Raw genomic sequence first — 26,014 nt, 5'->3', positions numbered from 1 at the left:
CATAACCCTAGCTTAACCACAGCCCAGAATTCTAGAAAGCCACATTGCCGGACCATTGTACTTCTGAAGGGCTCACAAATGTGACTAAAACAAGAAGCCTCAAGATAACAGGTTTATTTATGTGGGAAGTTTTATACTTACACTATAGATGCTCATGGTACTCTCAATTAACTTATTCAATCTTCCTCATCTTTGGTATTAAAAATGTAGCTACTGTGATGAGTTTGGCCTGTGTATTTAGAAGAAAGCATGTGCCTATGGGGCTAGACAAGGATAGAGAGAAATGTGAGAGGCAGAGTAAGAGTATGTGTTCACAGTGGGAAAATACCAAGAAATTTCAAACTTGCAATCTAAAATACGGGTGTATGATAAATTCCAATGTGCCAAATCCTTTCCAAAGATATTTTAGAACTTCATATATAAGTATAAAGATATCAGGAAAATTTTCAGAGTTATAGCAAATACTGTGAATAATGTATAACTACTTAGAAAGGCTCTGGCAGGATTTGGTAATTACCTGGGTGTGAAGTGAAGCGGGTGTGTGGCACATGCACATGGCAGGCCTCTGGCACTCCATGCTGTGGTGTGAGCTCCCCACAGAGTTGGTCCTGTGGTGAATGACCTGGACAGCACCCTCTAGAGGTGCCTTTCTTCTTCTCGTGGCCTCTCCTCACTGAGTCCCCACATTGATGCTGGATGGACAAAGGACTCAACAGATGTCCGGAGTCTATTTTATTAAAAACATTTTAAGTCTTACTTCATTAAAAATTACATTTTAAGTTTGTGAGAGTATTTGAAATCTATAAAATATACCTTCCTTAAATCAATTAAATAAGACAAGGAAGTCTAGTAGGTTAATATAGCAGTCAACACTGCAGTGAATTCCAGGTAGTTCTACAGGTAGGAAAATGGAAGTGCTCAAGGGTAACAAGACTCAATCCCAAGTAACCAAGATGGAGCGGCAGTGTATGGGAAGACAGGATTTACAGATCAGGAAACAGATGCAGGCCAACTGCCTCAACAAATATCCAGTGATATATGATTACTCTTTTCAACAGATGCTCAGAATAACTAGAAGTGGGAGATGTTGTGGAATATTAGTTAAAGATGTGTTACATTCATTTATGCTGTGGAATATTTGTCTAATGATGCAAAGACGTGTTGCATTCAAATGTGTTGCATTTGTTTAATTCTGTGAAGCTGTGTCACTTTGCCTAAAACACCTGATTGGTCTAATAAAGAGTGGAATGGCCAGTATCTAGGCAGGAGAGGGATAGGTAGAGTTGCCAGGCAGAGAGAATAGAATAAAGAGGAGCAAAAACAAAAACAAAAACAAAAACAAAAAAAAAGAGGAGAGGAGAGGATGACAGGGGCCAGCTACCCAGCAACAGAGCTAGCCATGGAGCAAGAAATAAGATATACAGAAATAGAAAAAGATAAAAGCCCAGAGGCAAAAGGTAGGCAGGATAATTTAAGATAAGAAAAAGTTGGCTAGCAACAAGCTCAGCTAAGGCCAGGCATTCATAAGAAAGAATAAGTCTCCTCTGTGTGATTATTTGGGAGCTGGGTGGTAGACCCCCAAAGAGCAGAGTAAGAGATTAAAAAAAAAAAGAAAAAAGTCAACCACATTTTGACACCTAACTTGGGGCTTGAATATCCCTAGGGCCTGAGAAAGCTGAAAAAAACAAAATAAAAACACAGACATGACTCCTTTAAGAAACTCTGCCTTACAGCAGAACACGGAAACAGCCTTTTCCACTCCAAGTGAAAAATGCCTGCCACAGTGCAGTGCACTGGCATTTCTGAAAGGAAAAACGGCGCTGGTGGCTGGCGCTGGTTACTGCGTGGAAAGGCCATGATCATGACAGAACCCAGTGGTTTAGAGCTTGATTAGGAGGGGAAGGTGGGGGGTGGGGGTGGGGAGAGAGAGTGCCCGAGCACACAGGCTCACACACAGAGATCACCCGGTCGTCTGCACGACTACGTGACCGCATAACCACGGGGCATGGGTCACACAGGACGTATGACCCAGAAATGACAAGGCGGAGATGACTAAGTGTCCCGCTGGGCATGCACGACCATGGGGCGTGGTTGGAATTCCTATCAATTACAGAGTTGGGGGGTTGTGGGAGCCCGTTCTCGGGTTCCTCATGGGTTTACCCAGCAGGTCCGCATAGAGGATGATTAGACCACGGGCCTAAGTGCAGGTGTCTGGGATGGTCTGCACTTGACTGTGCTGGGGGAGGAGGTCTTTTGCTCCACCCCTTGGCGTCTCTATAAAAACCCTGGGGCAGAGACAGTTGGGGCCCATTGGAATAGGTTCCAGGCCCTCTCGAGGCTATCCTTTATTTTCTATCTGTTTATCTCCGCGATATTCTCCGCAATAAATCCTTCTATCTAATATTTCCTGCTGCTCGCACTCAAGAAAACTCTGGGGAACTGTGGGGGTGGTTGGGTAAACGCCCCACAGGGGGTTGAATGTAGTTCCTAGTCAAACACACCTCCAACTGGGCCCTGAACTTTGTTGGGGGGTTGAATGTAGTTCCTAGTCAAACACACCTCCAACTGGGCCCTGAACTTTAGGCTTGGCTCTCATGACCCTTGAAGCAGTCTGAAACAGCCATCTAAGCTGTGCAGTGGTCCTAGTTGAGCCACTTAGCAGTTTAAAGATTCATGCGGTCCAAAAAGACTAGAGATATGCAGTAAAGACAGATCCAGACGAAAAAAACTTCTAAACAGGTTACAGTATGTTTAACAATGTGTGTAGGCTTAAGAAAAGAAAAATGGATATAGACAGTCATAGAAAGAAAGAAATAGTTTAAAAATAATAAAGTCTTTAAATCAAGAATTAAAATAATAAGAAACAAATAAGCCACATAAAGATGGGATATACACAGGGAGTCTGGATCCTGTATGTTGCTGTATTGACCTTGAATTTTTTTTTTTTTTGATTGCTGATAAGCAAATGATGGCTGCTAAGAGACATGGAATTGAAAGAGGGACTTGCTGCAAGCTACAGGAAAATGTATGGAATCCAGTTACTATCACAAAAGCTACTACTTAGAAAGGTCAAAGACTTTTCTGAAGGACAGGCCATGGCTTAAGAAGTCTTGGTGATATTTTAGCTTTTATATATATATTAGCCAGTTCCTGCAATAATTTTCTTGTGTGCTATATATGCTTCCAAGAATTTCTAACAGTGCATTTACCTAAAATTCTTCTCTAGCATCCTAGATATAGCTTTGTTTCTTGTGCAAATGAAGCTGAGAGCCTCCTTTCTCTCACAGCCCAAATGGCATTCCAGAGCAACTGACTCAGAACAAAAGGGTTTTTTTTTTTATTTTGTTTGTTTGTTTTGGTTTTTTTTTTTTTTTTTTTGCATACAAGGTGCAAAGTAGCTTTGAGACAGGTTTCCTAGCTCTGAGCAGAGTCACCCCACCCTGCCAATATTTGGCTGCACAGGACAATAAAAGCAGTTTTATTTTAATGACTTATAGACTCTTTTACCTAACCACCTGTAATATTGTAGTTTGAGCACATTTATGATAAACTAGTAATTTTTCACCTAACCACTTATAAGAATATATTTTGAGCACATAAATTCCCTTCCTGATTTATTCCAGGTCTTATCTGACCTCACCTCCTCTATTCACTCTCCCTTTGGATTGCAAATTGAGCTGGCTATCACAGCTCTTGTAGATATACCTTGGGAGCTTTGCACTATACTGTCAGGTCAAGCTGCTGGTAGGAGAGAGACCAGTTTCAGATGAGGAGGGAAGGAACCAAGATGGAGAAGAATGAGGTTGAAAATGAGGACGAGGATAGAAAAGGGTTAGTTATAAGAAGACAGAAGGAGAAGAGACAGAAAGGAGCTAAATATAAGAATAGAATTGAAGATGTGTAGCTATAATCTCAGAGGAATAAAGTAGACAGATGAAGGCGCATCGTGTACTTAGATCATTTTCCCAAAGAATACCCCTGCCATTAGTAACATCTCTTCTGGGCCCCTGGGAAGGAAATTAAAGAGGCTGGACCTAAATAATTTCTGAAAGGGACTGCTAAAATAATCCAACCTAGATAGATTAAGAATGCCTTAACTTTAGTTATGATAGAAAGTAAATTATGTATAAAACTTTGGATTCACTAAGATAGGATAGATAATGGAGTATTTTCTCTAAATTTGCCAGACACAAATAGACTGGACATTGTGAATGTAATCCTTGATAATTGTTCTTATTGTATATAATTTTACTATGTTAAAGGTAAAACCTTTAATTTTTACTTAGAAAAGAAGGGGGAAATATTGTGGAATATTAGTTGAAGATGTGTTACATTAATTTATGCTGTGGAATATATGTTTAATGATGCAAGTATGTGTTGCATTCTTTCATGTTGCATTTGTTTAACTATGTGAAGCTGTGCTACTTTGATTGCCTAAAACACCTGAGTTTTGGTCTAATAAAGAGTTGAACGGCCAACAGCTAGGCAGGAGAAAGGATAGGTGGGGCTGGCAGGCAGAGAGAATAAATAGAAGGAAAACAATGTGAGGGAGGAGTGAGAACACCAGGTGCCAGCCACCCAGCTACACAGCAAGCCATGGAGTAAGAAATAAAGAAAAGTTATACAGAAATAGAAAAAGGTAAAAGCCCAGAGGCAAAAGGTAGACGGGATAATTTAAATTAAGAAAATCTGGCTGGCAACAAGCCAAGCTAAGGCCGGACACTCATAAGGAAGAATAAGTCTCTGTGTGATTATCTGGGAGCGGGGTGGCGGGCCCCCAAAGAGCAAAGAATAAGAGTGAAAAACAACAACAACAACAACAACAAAAACAACTACAGAGAGAGGTCTTGACCAGTAATGCAGTACTTTTGTCACTCAGCATTGACTTCAAATTGTGGACCGTGTGCAAACCTGGGCAGTCTTTCTATAGCATGAAGGAGAAAAAGGTCTCATATTAGGACACAATAAAGCACATTCTATTATAGAAAAAAATGACTAATTGAACTTATTTGTTCTTTGAAGCACTGTTATGAAAGTGAAAAGGCAATCAATCAATGGATTGAGAGGAAGGTCTTAGATCTAAAATCCACATATATTTTGTATGATACAACACCAAAAAGGGAGATGAGCCCATTAAACAAGAGGATGGGCAGGCTTTAAAGTACCTCAAGAGAAGATACACAAATGGCCAACACTGCATCAAAACCCTTAAGGAAGAGGCAAGGTAAAGTTATAAACATAACCATGAGAGGAATTAGGATTAAGAGGACTGAGGACACCAGGATTGGGAAGATATGGCTCAGGAGCTGCTGGCCCCAGCATGAATGACTCTAGGAAGCTCATCATGGAGTAGAAGACATCAAATTAAAACTTATAAGCAAGTCTCTGGTGCATATTAAGTTCACACAGTGTGAGAAGTTCTGAGATCCTGGTAGGTATAGTGGCCTAATCAGGCTCCTGAGCACTGGCATATCATAAGAGCCAAGTGACTGACTGTTCCTCCTCACAGGAGATGTGGGTGTCTAGCTTTCTTGTTTATATCTGATTTTTTTTCCTATGCTCTGAGAAAAAATGAAATTCAAACTGCAATTATGGCTAGACTCAACTTAGATCCATTAACTTTTCCTTTTGTAATTCCATAGTCCAAATACACAGTATTCAAAGCCAATACTATAAGCATCACAAGTCCATGCTCAAGTCAGAGCCTGCCTAAACCATGGAGCCTTCACTGTGCTGAGCAGCGCACCTTGGGAATAATGAAGATCAGCCTCATGTTCCTTTTGGCTGGAGTTCATGCTCCCAGGAGGATTGCTTAGGTCCCACTCACACTCAGCAATGAGGTTCAAGACAGCCTCATCATCAGCATCCATAACCAAGCATTTCTTAGCCGAAGTACCAGCACATCTGGTTCTGGAGTGGTGTGGTCTGCAAGGAAAAAGAGAAGTCTTCAGTGTCAGCAGGCCTATGTGTATTACAGCCTGCAGGAGACCCTCACACATCTCTTGGGAAGAGTTTAGTGGTAGGATGGCTCTCATTACGAAGTAACCTGGAAGAGGGACTTACCTAGCACAACTGACAACCAATAACGAAGTCATGAGCTGCCACCAATCGTATTATCCCAGCATTAAACAGAAGTCCACTAGAATTAGCTATGAAAACAAAAGTTCTAGAATATTCCTCTGTTTCTATAATCTTCTAACAGAGTAAAATTCAACTTGTTCGCCGGGCAGTGGTGGCGCACGCCTTTAATCCCAGCACTTGGAAGGCAGAGGCAGGCGGATCTCTGTGAGTTCAAGGCCAGCCTGGGCTACAGAGTGAGTTCCAGGACAGGCACCAAAGCTACACAGAGAAACTCTGTCTCAAAACAAACAAACAAACAAACAAAATCAATTTGTTCTTTCCTTGGAACATCCACAAGAAATACATGTGATCAAGAAAGTTAAAAGACTACATGTTCCTGATGCTTATATTTACCCACAGCTGAGTGAGGCATGACTAACAGGGCCTTCAATTTTTGGGTTCCATATATGTAAGGCATTAAAGTAACTGAACAGAGACTTCAGGGATCACATATGACAAAGAAGAGAATTCAAAGAAATGGTTCAGAATTGCCACCAAACAATGACAACTTCAATGAGCAAAAACAATACATACGAACTCTGGTGGAACTCCACTACTCTGCTGCAGTTCTCACCAACAGGCAAACAGGTGAGTGACCTGCCTGCAGGCTGGACTGCTGCCACCCACTGGATTCTGCTCCCCCAAGACCTACTCAGCCACCCAACCCCACCCACCTCATTATCCTCCCCATGGCCAGCCCTTCTCTGCAACTCCAACAGACTCCATAGGCACAGGTACAGCCCATTATCAGTCTGAAGAACAGGTGAATGACTGGCCTCCCACCTAAGGTGTCCCAATCTCCAGACCCTAAACCTCAGGGCAAATCCTGTGGCTCCCCCCTCCCCCCATCTCAGCACCAGCAAGACTGCTTGGCCCTGCCCCCAACTCTGGTGCAACTCCACTGCTCTGGTACAGTCCCCACCAACCAGATAGCAGGTGAGTGACCTGCCTGCCAGCTGAACCACCACCACCCACTGGATTCTGTTCCCCCAAGACCCACTCTACTGCCCAACTCTACCCACCTCATCATCCTTCCTGTGGCCAGCCCTGCCCTACAACTCCAGCAGACTCCATAGGCACAGTACAGCCCACACTAGTCAGAAGAGCAGACTCTATAGGCCCAGAAGACTTTATCTTTACAGGAGGCCAAGAAGGATCTGGGCACCCAAGGCCCCACAAACATCAGCGGAGACACCCTACTGACCCCAAGACTTGATAATCACCAGAACCCTTGGCCACTTAGGCCAGAAGTCAAGAGAGGAAACAGAAAACAAAAGAACAAAACACCCACCCAACAAAGAAAAATGCAAGAATCAACACCTAGACCTATAATCATCCCAAATCCAGATGCCTAAATGCCAGTGTAAGAACACATTCAATAACAGAAAGGGCAATATGGCACCACCAGAATCCAGTGATCCTACAACAGCAAGACCTGAATGTTCTTTTTTTTTTTTTAATTAATAAATAAAATAAAGAGATTTATTCCTTTAATATGTGTGTTGGGTATGCGTGCCTGTGTGCAGGTACCATGGAGTGTAGAAGAAAGTGTTGAATTGGATTCCATGGAGCTGCAGTTAGAGGTGGTTGGGAGCTGCTTAACATGGGTCCTGGGAACCCAACTCAGCTCTTTTGCAAGAGCAGCACTTAGCTGCTGATTCATCTCTTTAGCTCACAGGTGGACTGCAACTTGGAAAAGACCTCCAAAAACACGTAGTTCACTTTGAAAATGGTTCAGCCAAGGGACGAGTTGCCTGGGTTTAGAGAGTAGCTCTCCAAGCTGTTCATTGAAGGAATACTGGGGGAGCTGATCGTTCACTATTCAGTAGTTTCCTCTTACCTGTGGCTTTGCTCTTTCTGGTTTTAATTACTGTAGTCAACAAAGTCCATCCATCAGTTTTGTGGTTCTTTTTCATAGTACATTTTTTGTTAGGTTTATATACAAGTATTTCTTTTTTTATGTGTACTAATGGAAACATACACCATGATTTCTTAATTCACTGAGTTGTTTATTTATGTCTGCCCAGATGACTGTCTCTTTCCTTCTGCCTCCTTGCAGTTCCCCTGCTGTACCTTTTTGCTGTGTAAATTATTATTAAATTGCTCTTACAAAATTAGAGAGTAGTGGGGCTGGAGAGATGGCTCTGAGGTTAAGAGCACTGGCAGATCTTCCAGAGGTCCTGAGTTCAATTCCCAGCAACTACATGGTAGTTCACTACCATTTACAATGAAATCTGGTGCCCTTTTGTAGCATGCAGGCAGAACACTGTATACATAGTAAATAAATAAATCTTTTTTAAAAATGAGAAAGTAGTGATTCCCAGGGGCTAGGAGGGAGGGGGCAGGGAAGAGTGAAGAAGGATAGGTCAAGGAGTGAAAACATACAGTAAGACCTGAACATTCTAACACAGCTAAAGCACAAGAAAATGACCTTAAAAATAAGTTTAAGAAGATGATACCTGGGTGGCGGTGGCTAACGACTTTAATCCCAGTACTCAGGAGGCAGAGCCAAGCAGATCTCTGTGAGTTTGAGGCCAGCCTGATCTATAGAGCAAGATTCAGGACAGGCACCAAAACTACACAGAGAAACCCTGTCTCGGGGGGGGGGTGGGGGGGGGTGGGGAGATGATAGAGGTCCTTAAAGAGGAAATTAAAAACTCCCTTAAAAAGTTGGAAGAAATCAGCCGGGCGGTGGTGGCGCACGCCTTTAATCCCAGCACTCGGGAGGCAGGGCCAGGCGGATCTCTGTGAGTTCGAGGCCAGCCTGGTCTCCAAAGCGAGTTCCAGGAAAGGCGCAAAGCTACACAGAGAAACCCTGTCTCGAAAAACCAAAAAAAAAAAAAAAAAAAAAAAAAAAAAAGTTGGAAGAAATCAATAAATCCCCTAAAGAATGCCAAGCAAGCCAAGAAAAAAAACAAACAAGTGAAGGAAATGGTTCAAGACCTGAAAATGAAATAGAAGCAATAAAGAAAGCACAGAGGGAATTCTGGAAATGGAAAACCTTGGTAAGCAAACAGGAACTACAGATGTAAGCATCACCAACAGAATATAAGAGATGGAAGAGAAACTTTCAGGCATTGAAGATATGCTAGAGGAAATAGATTCATTGGTCAAAAAAAAATGTTAAATCTAAAAGATTCCTAACACAACATCCAGGAAATCTGGGACACTATGAAAAGACCAACCTAAGAATAATAGGAATAGAAGAAGAAGAATCCTAGCTTAGAGACACAGAAAATATATACAACAAAATCACAGAAGAAAACTTTCCCAACCTAAAGAAGGACATGCCTATAAAGGTACAAGAAGCTTACAGAACACCAAATAGGTGGGACCAAAAACAAAAACAAACAAACAAAAAACACCAGTCCTCCTGCCACATAATAATCAAACCACTAAATACACAGAATAAAGAAAGAATATTAAGAGCTACAAAAGTAAAAGGCCAGGTAACATATAAAGGCAGACCTATCAATATTACATCTGACTTCTCAATGGAAGCTCTAAAAGCCAGAAGGGCCTGGACAGACATCATACAGACACTAAGAGACCATGGATACCAGCCAGCCCAGACTACCATACCCAGCAAAACTTTCAATCACCACAGATGGAAAAAACAAGATATTTCATGACAAAACCAGATTTAAACAATACCTATACACAAATCTAGCCCTAGAGAAGGTACTAGAAAAAAACTCCAACCGAAGGAAGTTAGCTGCACCTATGAAAACACATGTAATAAATAATCACATACCAGCAAAACCCAAAGAAGGGAAACACACATACACGCACACTACCACCACCAGCAGCAAGAACAAATAACAGGAATTAACAATCACTGGTCATTAATATCTCTTAATATCAATGGACTCAATTTGTCCATAAAGAGACAAAAGCTAACACAATGGATATAAAAACAGAATCCATCCTTCTGCTGCATACAAGAAACATACTTCAACTTCAAAAACAGACATAACTCAAAGTAAAGGGTTGGGAAAAGATTTTCCAGTCAAATGTGTAGGGAAAAGGGGCTGGCTAGAGAAACCCACCGTGACCTTGGAGCCCAGAATTAGGGAAGGATGGCTCAGATAAAGCCAGTGAGAGAAACACAGTTTAGCTCAGATCAGAGCCATCTCTGCCCCTGTCCAACTGACTTGTGAAATCAACCAATCACAGAGAAGGACAGTAGAATCCTGGCCCTAGGGCCCAGGACCAGGGAAAGAAACACAGCCTGTGTTTGGGACCTGAGCCAAAGAAATGAACACTTTATCTCCAAACCCAGAACTCAGGAAATATGTCCTGACTCTGAAACTTGTACCAAAATAACACCCTTGGCCCCTAGAATCAGAGTCAGTGAATGAAATGTGCCCTGGCCTTAGAGGTAGTGTCAAAAAGCCAAGAAAGGCCAGTGAAAGAAACACAGGGCCATCTCTGCCCTTTGCTCACAAAACTGGCCAATCCCTGGGCAGAAAATAAACTAACCAATCACAGTTGACTCCGCCCCCTAAACATCCTATATAAACTTCCCTGCCCGGTCAGTTGTGAGCTGTTCTCTCCACCCTGGTAGAGGCAACTACTCTCCTGGACTCCTCCTTCCCAAATAAACCTCTTTCTCAAAAGAGTATTGGGTGAAGACCTTCACTGACAGCTCAACAGAAGAACCTTGCTGGGACGTCCCATAGTGGACTGAGCAAGGGGGAGCTGAACAGAAGAACGTTGCTGGGACATCCCATAGTGGACTGAGCGAGAAAGAGCTGGTAACACTGAGCCAAAGATTGTGGCTCTCCAGGAGAGGAGCAGGATTGCTGTGTCCTGTGGGGAAACCATCCCTCATCATACCATCATACCAGGTATATCCTGACTTTCCCGAACAGTCAGGATACCCTTCCTTGCTGAAGCAGTTCCAGGTCTGACTCTCCCAAGAAGTCAGAAAACTTCCTTTCCAAGGTTGGGCTGTTTCTTTGCAGTCCCAGCCATCAGAGCTGTGCTAAACAGTTCCAGGTGTCTGGGACACCTTCAGGGCAGAGCTCTTGTTCTAAGTAGCTCGAGGTGTCCTCGTCCTCTAGGGCTGAACTGTGTCCTTGCAGTTTCAGCCATCACTTTACTAACATTTTGGTGCCAAAACTGGGGACACCAAACCCTGAGTTTTTGCAGTTTACTTACATTTGGTGCTGAAACCCAGGACACCAAACCCAGAGTTTTTGCAGTTTACTTACAGCAGCAATTAGTCCAAAGATGTTAATAAAACACTTTAAATACCAATGGTCTAAACATACCAATTAAGAGAAACAGATTTAAAATAATAGATTTATACACACACACACACACACAAAGACCAACAAAAAAGATTCACTTATATGTTGTTATAGAGATTTCTTGTCATTCCCCCTCAGGCTGTGCCTTGCCCTGAGACTCGGTTTTATAAGTAGCAATTTTCTCCATTTTGAAGATGAAGGAGGATTCTACACCTTGATGCACACATAAACAATACCATCTGTCTGGTACCACCCACAAGACACAGATCTATAAATAATTCATCCCTAAAAGTAGAAAGGGTACCACCTATAAATTTATTACCACCCATAAATTATCAAAGCAAATCGGGACAGTAGGAACACATTGGCATATGATAATACTATCAGGAAAGCTAGGCCCAAGAACTTACCAGACTGAAGAAAGGGTGCAAAACATTCCAGCTGAACCACACACAGAGGAGGACACCTAACAGACAGCAATGGTCCCACTGACCTGCCATGACTCCTCTGGATGGTGAGTTAAGTGACTGACAGGCAGAGAACTCCCAATTTTCCTAGGAACTTTACCTTAGCTCAATCCCATTATAAATGTGGCCTACACAAATTGTAATGTTACATAGTCTATGGTCCTGCTCTTTGCTTCTACAACTCCTACAATCCCACGTCTCATTTTTATAAAGTCTTTTGTTGTTGTAGAGGGACACGGTCTTTCTACATAGCCCTAGCTACCCTCAAACTCACTATGTAGACTAGGGCAGCCTTGAATTTAGAGAGCTCACCTGCCTCTGCCTCTGAAGTGCTGGGATTAAAGGCGTGTGCTACCACTCCCAGCTCATTTCTAGAACTTCATAAAACTCTGACCTTGCAGCCTGACTCTACATAGCACCTCCAGCACACCCTAAGCAGGGTGCATTATCTTATTCCCAGAGACTCTTTCTGTATCTCTACTGGCTTCCTACCTTCTGCCTCTCCGGCCTCTTCAAAACTAATCTCTGCTGTAGTAGCATCTTTAACTCTTTGCAGCCATTCTTTAACCTACATTTATATATATATATATATATATATATATATATATATATATACATGCACACACACACACAGAAAGAGAGATATTTACTGTGTGATATGTGACTTGACAACTAATATTAGTAATTAAGGGTGAATAAAAGAATTTGTGTTTTCCTTGGCTAGCCTACTTGAGAAAATGGGACTACTTCACAAATTGCTGTTATATCTTATAAATTTATTGTTATTCAATAAATTCTAACATTATGGAAAGACATAAACATGTTCTATGTTTCTGACAAATTGTGCTCACACATTGTCTCAAAGAAACCCACTTCAAATATAAAGAGACAAACAGGCTAAAAGTAAATTTACCCATAGATACAGACCATCAAAGGGGATAGGAAGAATCAAGCCAGGAGTACAAATTAAGACTTTGACAATGAAGAAACATCAGGCATTTGATAGGAAAGACATATATAAAATAACATTTATATATGTCCCAGAAAATATGTGCTACCTTAAAAATTTTATATACAAAATGCTGCAAAGGAAATTAAGCAATTTTATTTTGTGTGTATGTGTGAGCACTTATTTGCCACAGCATACATATGGAAGTGACAAAATGACTTTCAGGAATCTGTTTCTCTCTTTTACCTTGTGCATTCCAGAGATGGAACTCAAGCTGTCAGTTTTTGCAGTAACCACCTTTATCCAAGAAGCAACCAACTGAACAATTTATAAATGATATTTGTTTTTAAGACTATTTTGTTACATGTGGTAGGAGGTTCCTTGAACCTTACTAATTTAACTTACATTGTACTTTTAATGGAGATTGATTCATCAGTTACAGTTTTTTAATTATTTGCAGAGCAAATATTGTTGACTTCTTAGCCATATCTACCAGATGTTATAGGCAATTAATATTGGCAAGTACCATAAGCAGTGTCAGAATAATGAAAATGTGGCACATTGACACGATGGAATATCATTCATTTGGTAATTTGTGTAGTTTCATTTTTCTTTTTTATGGATTTCTACTGCCACTGATAAACTGAGAATATCTTCAAAAAGAAAAAAAACGAAAGGGAAACAGCCTTAAACCAGTGAAAAGGAAGTTGGATATCCCACACACAGAGTTCAGCAAGGAGCATGATAAGAGAGTAGGGGCTACAATTGAAACATCAAGATTAACATATAAAAGATGAAGTCCTTTCTTGCCTGGGCTTCATGTAATGAATACATCATATGCAAGAAAGATCTGCGATGTAAAACCTGGTAGAGGTGGGTACTATGTAAATGTCAGATAAGGGGTCATGGGACTCTTCTTCTGGAGTGCATGCTTTCCTTTGCTCATGAGCCTACTTCCCTTTCATAATAAACTCCCTATTTCTAACCACGTGTTCTGGTATAATTCCTTGCACTAGGGTATAAGAATCTGTACAGGGCTGGAGAGAGATGGCTCATCCATTAAAGGCTAGGCTCACAACCAAAATGTGAGGATTTGTACACTGGAGGTACCCAGTGACTCAAGTTCTCACCTGTAACATAAGCAGTGCCAGAAGGGGTGTTACATACAGAAGATGTGTCCTAACATGTCCAATGGTGGGATTGCAAACTTATACAGCCACTATGGAAATCAGTGCGGTGGTTCTTTGGGAAGCTGGGAATAGATCTACCCATTATATCACTCTTGGGCATACACACAAAAGACTCTACATCCTACTACAGAGATATTTGCTTATCATGTTCATTGCTGCTTATCTATAATAGGCAGAAATTGAAAACAGCCTAAATGTCCATCAACTGAAAAATGAATAAGGAAAATGTGGTATATCAACACAACGGAATATTATTAAGCTGTTAAGAAAATGAAATTTACAGATAAATGGATAGTGCAAAAAAAAAAAAAAATCATCCTAAGTGAAGTAATTCACACCCCAAAAGGCAAATACTGTATGCTTTCTCTTAAATGTGGATGTTAGCTTGTAAGCCCTTGATATGTATCCTATAACCCACATGATCATAGAGGTTAGGAAACCATTAAGGGATGAAAAGGGAAGAGAGGATCTCCCAAAGATGAAATAGAACATATTGTTTTGGGAAGACAGGGAGAAGACTGGAGTGGGAGGATTAAACAGGCCTGGTGATAGAAGGGAAGGGTAAAGGAGGGACAATTGACACTAAAAGCCATTTGAGGAGCTGAATGAAAATCTGCTACTGTAGAAGTTTTCTGAAATATATGTGTGTTGGATAGCTTTATGTCCACTTGACACAAGCTTAAGTCATCTGAGAGGAGGGAACTTCAATTAAGAATATGCCTCCACAAGATCAGGGGTGTAGGCTAGCCTGGAGGGCATTTTCTTTATTAGTGATTGATAGGGGAGGGCCCAGCCCACTGTGGGTGGTGCCATCCCTGAGCTGGTGGTCCTGGTTCTATAAGGAAACAGGCTGCGAAGGGAACCAATGAGCAGCAATCCTCATGGCCTTTGCATCAGCTCCTGCCTCCAGGTTCCTGCCCTGTTTAAGTTTTTGCCTTGACTTCCTTTGTCAATCGACTGTCACCTGCAAGTATAAACTGAAATAAACCTTTTTCTCCCCAAGTTGCCTTGGACATAGTGCTTCATCACAGCAACAGAAACTCTAACTATGGCAATATACATATATGAAAGGAAAGCAAATTTTAAAAACAAAAAGAAAATATTTTCTCCATAAACAACAGATTGAGGTCAAGACATGAGGCTGATATGCTAATGTTCTCCCTTAGTGCCGTAATGTGAACAGCAAAATAAAGGGAAAAACAACCCAAGAGACACCAAGAGATCCAAAATGCAATGTTCTGTGGTATGGCTGTCTATACAGCAGCTATCTTGCTCAAAATGGACTGGCAGTATTGAGGGAACATCTGAAGAAATCAAGAGACAGACTGCACCTACACCAACCACCAGAGCCCCAATCAGTACTGCGAACTTCTTCCCTCTGCTACGCATACTTGTCGCTCAGGGACAGTTGGCACATAGACACTCATGCCTGATGTCTGAATATCCTGTCAACAGGCAAGTTTGAAATCCATCTGAGTAGAACCACATCAGTCCATACCTTCCAACTGTTAACGCTGAGCAGCTCTGCTTTGAGTCCAGTGAATCCTCTGAAGCAAAATGAAGTTGAGAAGCCTTCCGCTCACTCTCTCTCACAGGACGGTCATCTAAAGAGAAAATTCCCAAGAACTGTAGAGAACAACAGGGCCAGGTGATGGCCATGTTCTTCATGAGTGTGAACACACCTAGTTCCCCAACTCTAGAGTTCACAATACAGGGCTGACTCAGACCACTCTCTCACCAGCAAATGGCATGCATCTTCCTGGAATGACGAGCTCTGGTGGCTACACTTAGCTTCCCAACAATACCAAGTGCAATGCCAAGAGGCTATCTATGCCTCAAAGCTTACTGTCCATGAGCTACTACTGTAACAGGCAGATGCCCTTGCAAAAGTAGGACACATGTGAGGTGCACACACATTTGAGACATGCTTCTTAAATGTTTATTAAACATGTGCATGCCAGACACTGGATGAGTCTTGTCACATAAGCAAACTAAAGGGTCTGCATAGATGAGTCTGCAACATACTGAAGAAGACTGAGACTATGTGAGTTTGCTCTTAAGGGTGAATTAAGTCCTCAGAATCTTATATTTTGGTTGTGAGCCTAGCCTTTAATGGCTGAGCCATCTCTCCAGCCCAGTCCTCAGAATCTTAATGCTGGAACGCAAAGACAGAGGAGAAATTCCAAATGTCCCAAATAGAGATCTGAGGCCTCAGAAGGCCTTGACCAAGAGTTCCTGGAACCTCTTACATAAATACTTGAGAATGAGGAGGCCCTCACTCTTGGAACTTTCCCATTTTATCACATCATTCATGTTAGACATGTGGTTAAGTTCTCATGCTATCTCCTAAACGGTATTTACCCTATGGCACAAAATTACAGAAAATAGTAAAAAGTGAGGGAAAACCCCACAATGTTGTATAATTACATGTCTTTTCTCTAGACTAGCAGGATGTGTCTAAGCTGAGCTACCTTCCCCTCAGAGGCAGTACAAATCCTGGACTATTCCACCAGAACTCAAATGCAAAACTTCTAAAGCCAATAAAGTTCACCCCCTTCCATATCCTTTCCTGCAGCAGGAAATGCTGTGGGATGGTCTGTATGTCAAGTGTGTTGCTGATTGGTCAATAAATAAATCACTGATTGGCCAGTGGCTAGGCAGGAAGTATAGGCGGGACAAGGAGGAGAATAAAGCTGGGAAGTGGAAGGCTGAGTCAGAGAGACACTGCCAGCCACCGTGATGAGAAACAGCATGTGAAGATGCCGGTAAGCCACAAGCCACATGGCAAGGTATAGATTTATAGAAATGGATTAATTTAAGCTATAAGAACAGTTAGCAAGAAGCCTGCCATGGCCATACAGTTTGTAACCAATGTAAGTCTCTGTGTTTACTTGGTCAGGTCTGAGCGGCTGTGGGACTGGCAGGTGAGAGAGATTTGTCCTGACTGTGGGCCAGGCAGGAAAACTCTAGCTACAAGGAAATGTATAGGATTAATGTATCCTATAACCCCCAGGCTACTCTTTTGCTACTTCTTCTACAACCTATCCAGAGCCTTCCAAATTCCCACCTACAACCAGGACCAAGCCCCTCTGCAGGCCCTGTATAGGATCAAGAAGCTCCTCTTCTAGCATCTGCTGATCCAGAGCCTTTAGACAGGATTTTCCCAATGACTATGACTTCAGTAACATCCCTTTGCTTTATGAAAATACCTCTTACATTCTTTCTCCATATAAACTCTTTATGATTCTGATCTAAACTTTCTTGGCAAGGGGAAGGCAGTGAGTTAAAACTGAAGAATCTCAAGATTACTCATAGTTGTAATGCTTCTAAAAACAAAGCCAAACTCAACTGTTTATAAGTTACTTAAACAGTCAAATAAAGAATAGCACATAAGCACTTATCCCTCCCAACTGTCTTCAGATTAAACATAGAAATTTCAAGTATGTTTTAACTAAACAGTGTGCTCTGGGCACATAGCCCATCTGCTCAGCACTTGTGGTCTAACAGCGTCCATGCCCTCAGAAGGTCTATAGTACACACCTGTGCTTTCTTCAAAACTGAACTGTATGTAGAACATGGAGTTTCTCATGAGGACTGGAACAATAGTGTCAGCGCTCACAATGTGCTAGAGCTGGGCTCTCTGGGTCAATACACAGAAGGTGCAGGCACTAAGCACTCTCCAGCTTTTAACCAACAACTGTACTTTGAGGCTAGAGACACATGGTCACCACTGCAGGGGCAATGGACTACCAGCCACAAATGAGACAGGTTTGCCCACCACTGCTACCGGCCCATTCTGCCCTAGGAACTGAGCTCTTATGGAAATGAAACCGGCTGGGCTAGGAAAGGCTAGCTCATTTACTCAGGGCTATTATGTCAGGTCCTCAAATCACCTTCAGAGGATTGAAGAATACACTTCCAACTGAGTTACTAAACAGGTGACTTCTGGTAATAGCTAAATTATAGCTGACCAAAGAAAGGACTGCTTTGCAAGGACTAATCCGTCCCCAATAATTTATACTGTTACAGAAGGATGAAATAAAAGGAACATGTGCTTTCATGCTGCTAAATTCTTCTGTTATCTCTAGAAACATCTTGAAGATACAGAGAAAGGGAGCTTAAGGTATAAGAACACCATTTACACATGAAAGACTAGTTCATGACCAAAACATTCTAGTCCTTGGCACTAAGACATGACAGCCCAGACTGTATGGATGAGTTCAATTTGATGTTTCCTCATAAACGCTCTTGACCTACTGATAAACCCACAGGACAGGGCTTACATAGTGCCCATCTCCCAGGGCTGAAGAGTGGCTGTGCAAGGCTGGCATGCAGACTATCTATGGGAAGGCTGACTGACAATGTCTCTCCTGTATTTATGTACTGGGTATAAAACCGAGGCTGACTCAGATCTGGCCAACCCATGCCTGTCTACATACAAGGGTCAGGCAGAATTAACTAGAGAAGCTTGTAGACACTCAAGCCACACCAGTCTCTTTTTGCTACTGTTAACTAAAAAATAGCATCTATTTTTTAAAATTATATTTAATTTATGAATATATTTATATGTATGAGTGTGGGTGCACATGTATCACAGTGCATATGTGGAGGTCAGAAAATAACTTGCAGCAGTCAGTTCTCTCTTCCCACCATGTGGTTACTGGGAATTAATTCAGGTCATCAGACTTGGTAGCAAGTATCTTTACTCACTCTTACCCACTGACCCAAAGACTGGCATCTAAACTTTACTTTTTCCAAAAGACTTTGAATGGCATCTTTGCTTGCAGGCATTTGCTATAAAGGCAAAGTAGTCTATTTTTCTATTATTTCTAGTAGACCTTCAGTGGTTCTACTACTTTGATGACCCTCTGGGTTTAGAAGGGCAAGGTTTCCAATGGCCACTATGACAGGAGGTCTGATCCTGATAACAACAGAAATGCCAGGAAATGGTTACAAGCTCCTTGTCTTACAAGAAACTATCCTGGGAACTTAAAGATATGAACTCAGGAACGGGCTGTAAATTTGGCATTTTGCTGCTGCTATTGGTGGTGGTGGCGGTGGGGCATGTGTGTGTGTGTGTGTGTGTGTGTGTATTACATGTGCTTGCTAGTGCATGTACATGTATGTGTGCATGTGGGGGTCAAATGTAAACTGCCCTTGGGTGTCTTTTCTCAGGAGCTATCCATCTTGTTTTTTGAAGTAAGGCCTCTCACTAGGCCTGGAACTTGGTGATTAGGCTGGGCTGTCTGGCTAGAAAGACTGACCCAGTGAGGATGAAGAATACCCCAGAGCTAACAGGGATTTAGGCCATCAGTGCAAGAACACAGCTTCAGTTTCCATCAGGGAACAACAGCAAAACCTATCCAGGAGCATAAAAATGACTCCACTGCATGAGGATGTGAGTACAATGGCTCCTCCACCTACCTAGCTGTCGGAGCTTGGGGAGCATGTGCACAACAAATAGGCGATAGTCAGACTCATTCTTCACAACGGGGTTAAGCCGGAAGTCCACATCCTGGAGCTCTGTCAGGGAGTGGAGCCTAAATACTTCTGCTAATGAAGAAATACAGTTGTAGTAGAGATTGAGATTCTCCAAGAAGACCAGATGCTGAATGCCCTATTAATAAGAAAATATCTCAATTAGTGCATCATGAGAAATAAAACATTGGTAGGAGCTAACCAATTTAAACACACTTATAATGAACACATACTATTCTCAGAAAAAACTAACAATGCAACATGTTCTCTTTTGTGAAGTTCTATGTTTCATATAGGACAGCAACCATATGGGGTGTCTGAATACAGGTCTGTTGAGTCCCAACAGTAGTAAGCACAGATACTCTCTCCTGAGTGCCCAGTTATGAATCAAGCTATATAATTTACACAATTTCATTTACTCTGCACACACCCAGATCAGGAGGCTAATGCTTAGGGTTTGAGAGAGGAGCCAACCCTTGGTTTAGCTAAAGCTGGAGCTTGTACCTAACTGAGTCAGACTCTGAAACCAACACCAAAAAACAATCTCTACCAAGTAACATCTTCCCAGGTAATGACACCGCATGTTTCTTTCAAGGCAAGGCCCTCCTCTCTGAATTGAGCCATAAGTAGTGTTTATACAAACTTCCCACACGTGTCACTTTGGGGGACTCCTTACTCATCATGACTGGGCACCTGCAATGAGCCTCAAATTCACACATTGCCATTGAGGGTTGAAGGCTAATGCCACGCCACGAATAGATATAAAGTACAGAAAAAGGAAACACAGCAGATGAAAGGATGAAGAGGGATGGGCATGCACACTTTAGTCTTTGGGATCTTGTTTCACTCCATTTAAAGATAATCCATTGCTGCAAGCTGCAGGAAAACATAATGGAATCCAGCTACTATCACAAAAGCTACTACTTGGAAAAGTCAAGGACTTCTCCAAAAGTCAAGCCATGGCTTAAGAAGTCTGGTGATATTTTAGCTTTTGTGTGTATATATATTATATATATACATATATATATTATATATATGTGTGTGTGTGTGTGTATGTGTGTGTGTGTGTGTGTGTATTAGCTGGTTCCTAAAATGATTTTCTTGCGTGCCTATCAAGCATCCACCAAGGCCATACAAAATAATACTTGTCTCCTAGGTCAGGAGGATAGCTTTATTTCTTGTGCAATTTAGGGTGAGACCCTCCTTTCTTATTCAACTTTACTAATAGACCCCTAACTTCTTACCTAACCACTTCTAAGAATGTAGACTGAGCACATAGATCCCCTTTTGATATACTAACCGGTCATTAGCACTCAGTTGACTTTCTCTTTTACCACTCACTCCATTTTGGGTTGTAAAAGAAGATCTGACAGTCACTACCTGAGGAAAATTCTTACCTATCTTTATGACCCCATAGAATTCAAGCCTGGAGACTTTGCTAGGCCAGAGGATTGTTATTGCTTGGGTTTATAACTGGATTCCAGAGAGACTTAGAGAGAACTGAGAGAATAAGGAGACAGAGAAGAGAAAAGAGAATGGGAGAACTAGATGGGTAAGAACTTGAGAGGAACAAACTGAGTTGGGGAAGAACTAGACTGAAGGGCGAGAAGAGAGTAATAGAGGAACAAGATGGAAGATGAGGAAGAGTCAGATGGGGAAGAACAAGATGAGGAAGAACAAGATAGAAAGAAGGAGATGAGGAGCTAAGATGGGAAAGAACTAGATGGATGAGAACCTAGATGGGGCAGAACTAAGATGAGAGAATTAAGATAGAACTTAGAGGGGACAGCAGGTTAATGTAGGGAGAAATCAAGCAAGAAAGGAGCTAGACATGAGAGCAGAATAGAAGCTGTATATAGAGAGAACTGACTCAGAAGAATAAAGTGTATGGACTAAGGAGTTTCGTGTACATAGATTCATTTCTTTTCATTAAAGATTAATTATCATCTGGTTGTATATTCTTCCCGGACCCTGGGAGGGGACTATCGAGGGGCTGGACCCCCAAAGTCATCGATAATCCATCTTCTTTAGAAATCCATTACTTTGGTATTCAAAGTAGGTTAAAGATAGAATGGGGTGGGTAAGGCACTTAGCTTTAGATGAACAGTAGTGACAACATAACACAATCATTCTAAATGTACAGTTTATAAGCATTCTTTGTACAGCTTCAAAACATGTTGCATTTTTTTAACCATTAAAGTATGTTCCTCTGATACTGATAGTGATAAATTTTAACAAGCCTAAAACGCACCTCAAGACTAACCAAGGAGTTACGTGAGAGATCTAAGGATTTTAGAGCTGTCAAACGCATCAGAGAGTTCCCCAGGTGAGTTATCTTCTCTTGGTATGTTCCAGGAATAGACAGAGATCGAAGCTCAGCTAAGAATAGAAAATTGTAAGATTTTAATCCTTTTTAAAATTGAAAATAGTATAATAGAAAATTCAATTTGGTGAGATTATTTTAGAAATATAGCAGATACTGTCAAGACACTCTGCTTGACCAAAGTGATTAGGCTATCCTAGGCCCACCAGTGCACTTCCTATAAATCAAAGGTTAGCAAGAATTCCCTGCCCTCAGGTCTGCTCACCTTGATCCCTCATCCCCCAGTGCAAGATTCTGCTCCCTCTTTTCCTCTCAGTAATGGTCCATCTATGGATCTCTGCCTGTCATTTGTCAGCTAAAACATCTACTTCCCGATATCATACTGGGAACAGAATCTTCTTTCCTCACACTGCAAAACCGTACTGCAACAGGGCCTGAGCCCATCTCAACAGCCTTGAATAGAGTCTTCGTTAATGTTCTTGATTTTTTTGTTTGTTTTTGAGACAAATCTAGGCAGCCAAGGATGGCCTTGAATGCCAGATCTTCTTGCTTTAGACTCCTATGTGCTAGGATTACAGGTATGCACCACTACTTCTTAGCAGGTTCAAGGACAGCCAGGGTTATATAGAGAGACTTTGTCTCCAAAAGAATCAACAAATGAGTGAATAAGTAAATAATAAATAAATTTGGAAAGTAGGCTGAGCACTAGCATTCTTCACTGTCTGCTTCCTAACTGCAAATGCAAATGTGAACAGCAGGCTTACACTCTAGCCACTAGGCCTTCCTCACTTGACTTTTATCTCCTCCAACTGTGAGTCAAAATAAACCTTTTCTCTTTTAAGTTGCTTCTTATCAGGTATTTCATACAGGAAATTAAAAAAACAACTAATATACCCTCTTAGAAAATAACAAAATCACTAGACAGAAAATCCTCTGACTAAACTGAACACTACCAGCCAAGAAGATCAACCTGATACTCATTCCATTCAACAGCACACTTTTCAAGTGTACTTGGAACACTCTCTAATAGAAAGCAGATTCAGGGTCATTAAACAGTCTCTGCAGATTTAAGAAAACTAAAATCATACACAGTCTGTTCTCTGACCATAATAGAATTACACTAGAATCAACAAGTAAAATAACAAGAAAACCTCCAAACATGAGATTTTTTAAAAACAAATTTCTAAAGTAAGTATAAAAAAGTGAGTAGTTCTTAAGTAATTCATAGGTCTGAGAAGATACCTAAAGGAATATTTTAAAAGCAAATTGGAATCAATGAAAATCAGAGCCAGTCATGGTGGCAACTGCTTGTAATCCCGGCTACTTGGGAATCTGACTAAAAATTCAAGGCCAGCTTGGGCTAAATATGGAGATCAAGGTCTTACTCGCTTAATATCACACTTGAAAAACTATAAAAGGTTGGGGTGAAGTTCCATGATAGAGCATTTGCTTAGCATATGCAGGCTCTAGGTTGTATCTCCAGTAATTTCCAAACAGGAGGGAAATACAACACTAACAAACGTGTATGCAGTTAAGTGGTGCTTAAAGAGAGATTTATAGATTAAAATATTTAAATTATAAAAACAAGCTTTAATTCATTTAATAACGTTTTGCTTCTAGAGTCCAAAGAGTAAAATAAATGCAAAGCAAGCACAAAGAAAATAAGTAGAAAGCCAGGCGGTGGTGGCACACACCTTTAATCCCAGGGAGGCAGAGGCAGGCGGATCTCTGTGAGTTCAAGGCCAGCCTGGTCTACAGAGTGAGTTCCAGGAAAGGCACAAAGCTACACAGAGAAACCCTGTCTTCAAAAACCAAAAACTAAATAAAAAAGGAAAAATTTAAAAACAAAGAGACAAATCAACCAACCCCAAAGTGGTGTATTGAAATAATCAATAACAATCATAAATCTCCAACATGACTGAAAAACAAAGCCAGATTACCAGCATCATTCATGAAAATGGGGATATCCTTACAGACCCCCCACAAGCATTAATAAACTAGTAAGAGAATGCTACAGACATCTCTATATACACATGCTTGACAACTAAGAAAAAACATGTATTCAGTTAAAAGAAAAAAAGGTAACAAAAATTCACTCAGGTGAAACCACTATAATTTAAAAAACAGAATTTGTAACTTAAAATATTCAACAATGGAAAAATCTAGGCCTGCATGGTTTCATTGGAAAAGTCCATGAAAAAAAGTAAAAAAATCAGCACAAATTCTACACTAACTCTTGCACAAAACGTGAGGCCCTGATGTCCAAACCATATAAAAACAGACCTGCATCCCTCAGAAACACAAATACAAAAACCCTCAACGAAATACCACGTAGGAACCCAAGAAGGCAGAGAAGGAAGCTGAGAAAAACGGGCTGGCTCAGCCTGAGCACCGCATCACGTCCAAACCCGGCCGGGCCCACAGGCTCCCAGGGACCGCAGCCACGCCCTCCCCACCCCACCCCCTCAACCGGCCAAGACCGTCTTCGGCGAAGCGGCGTCCGCACTGAGGCACAACTGCCAGACCAGGCAGGCCTCCCGCGGGAAACCCTGAACCCCAGGTGTCGGTCCCACACGTACCCAGGTCCCGGTGGGGACCCAGGCCGCTGCGCTCCCGCACAGTCTCCTCGCACAGAACCAACCGCTGTCCTGGCGCCATGTTTTCAAACTGGACGCCCTCGCGCGGCGCCTGCGCAGTGTGGCGAAGTGGATAGCCAGGACCAACTCTGCAAGGGGCGGACCCCGGAGGGGGAGGGCGGAGCATGGGCTGAATCCAAAACTTTCTCTGAGGCAGTTTCACCCATGCCACCCTCACCGGCTGTATGCAACCTCACCCTGCTCTGGACCCTCCCCAGGACAGCCCCATTGGGCACAGTGTGGTCTGTAGTAGCAGCTGCTAGTGCCGCTGGTATTCGCGTCCACTCCCACTTCCGTTCACCTCCCCCCCCCCCCCCCCCCCCCCCCCACTCTCTCCTGAGGTTCCCTCTTACCCAGACCCTGGGATGCTGCTCTCGCCTCCCACCATTTCCCTTCACAGAGAGGCTTCCATTAGTCCTCACCCTGTGGTTGGAGAGACAGGCAGGGTGCAAAAGTTTCACAGTGTTTCCCTGCCTAGGACACATTGAAAGTCCCTTCATCAAACCTGGGGTCTACTGAGTAGAACTTTGTCCATCTAGTTGACTTCCAGGCAGTGAACAGATAGATACCTAAATTTTTCAGAAGCAAAATAAAAGCTTTTATGGTTGCCACCTTGAGAATGGCACCTCAGGGCACAGCACAACCTCCAAACACCCTCTTTCATCCTTTTTTGCATGACTGAGGTCAGAGTCCAAGAGGGCCCTTGGGAGAGGAATAGTCTGTCTGGGACAGAGATCTGGGACCAGCTCTTCCAGTAATGGAAGTGCCAGCAGAAACTTTGGAAATAACATTTCTGCTTACTAAAGTTTTGCATCTTCATTGAGGAAAGGACAAGGGTTAGGTATGCATCCTGCAGAGATTCCTACAAGCCTCAGTAGGAGGTTATGCTAATGTTACTACTACTGAGTACTCTTTAAGGGGGTTCATTAAATACCATCCACAATGGTAACATTAGATTGTGAGCCAAACCCAATGTATTTAAACTGTCTAATGTGCCTAAATCTTCTTCTTTCAGGTGAACGTCTAATTGGATAATGTCCTTAAGTTCCATCTGAGGTGTTTTCAAGTGAACCAACAGCACTGGAAATGGATTTGATACTGGTGAAAACACAGAGCAGGGAACAGTGATGTGACATGGAGACAGAGATGGTGAACCAGGCCGGGCCACATCAGGAGCTATCTCCTCTGCCTCTTAGCTCATAAAGATTTCCCATCTGGACCCGAAGTTTCCTTAGCAGGAACCTTCCTTAGCTGGGGTCTGTAGTAGCAGCTGCTAGTGCCCCGGGTATTCGCGTCCACTCCCACTTCTGTTCACCTTCCCCCCACTCCCTCCTGAGGTTCATCTTCCTTACCACCTAGAGATTTGCAGGCAGCTCTTCCACCCAGAACATTCTCTCGATCTCACATACTCTCTCTCCAATCTTGGCATTTGTTAGATGTCTGAGATGGAGTAAGGAGAGCCACTCTAGCTATGGATAGGGCTTGTGAGGACTGCCTCTTGTGAGGCCAGCTGAATTAGTAGGGGATAGAGGAGACCTCCCTGACTCTTTCTACCTGATACCCCTTGCTGTTTTCTAGGATCTTCCATGGAGGCTC

The 26,014-nt window shown here is 42.2% G+C and overlaps 1 protein-coding gene across 2 annotated transcripts in view; it reads right to left on the bottom strand.

The window, feature by feature from the left end:
* The window catches only part of Cep72 (centrosomal protein 72), a 42,995-nt gene extending 18,555 nt beyond the window's left edge, over positions 1–24,440 (bottom strand). For both annotated transcript variants that reach the window (XM_052742884.1, XM_052742883.1), the window contains exons 1-6: positions 24,362–24,440; positions 21,711–21,838; positions 19,406–19,598; positions 15,480–15,585; positions 5,747–5,925; positions 518–727 (exon numbers count right to left, since the gene is read on the bottom strand). In XM_052742884.1, coding sequence (XP_052598844.1) covers positions 518–727; positions 5,747–5,925; positions 15,480–15,585; positions 19,406–19,598; positions 21,711–21,838; positions 24,362–24,440 — 895 coding nt within the window. The remainder of the gene's footprint in view (positions 1–517; positions 728–5,746; positions 5,926–15,479; positions 15,586–19,405; positions 19,599–21,710; positions 21,839–24,361) is intronic.
* Between the last annotated feature and the right edge of the window lie 1,574 nt (positions 24,441–26,014).

The sequence above is a fragment of the Peromyscus californicus genome, unplaced genomic scaffold, assembly GCF_007827085.1.
Source record: "Peromyscus californicus insignis strain IS unplaced genomic scaffold, ASM782708v3 Scaffold_18__1_contigs__length_77618521, whole genome shotgun sequence".
Classification (NCBI taxonomy): Eukaryota; Metazoa; Chordata; class Mammalia; order Rodentia; family Cricetidae; genus Peromyscus; species Peromyscus californicus.
The sequence above is the reverse complement of the archived record's forward strand: the minus strand, read 5'-3'. Positions and strand labels throughout refer to the sequence as shown.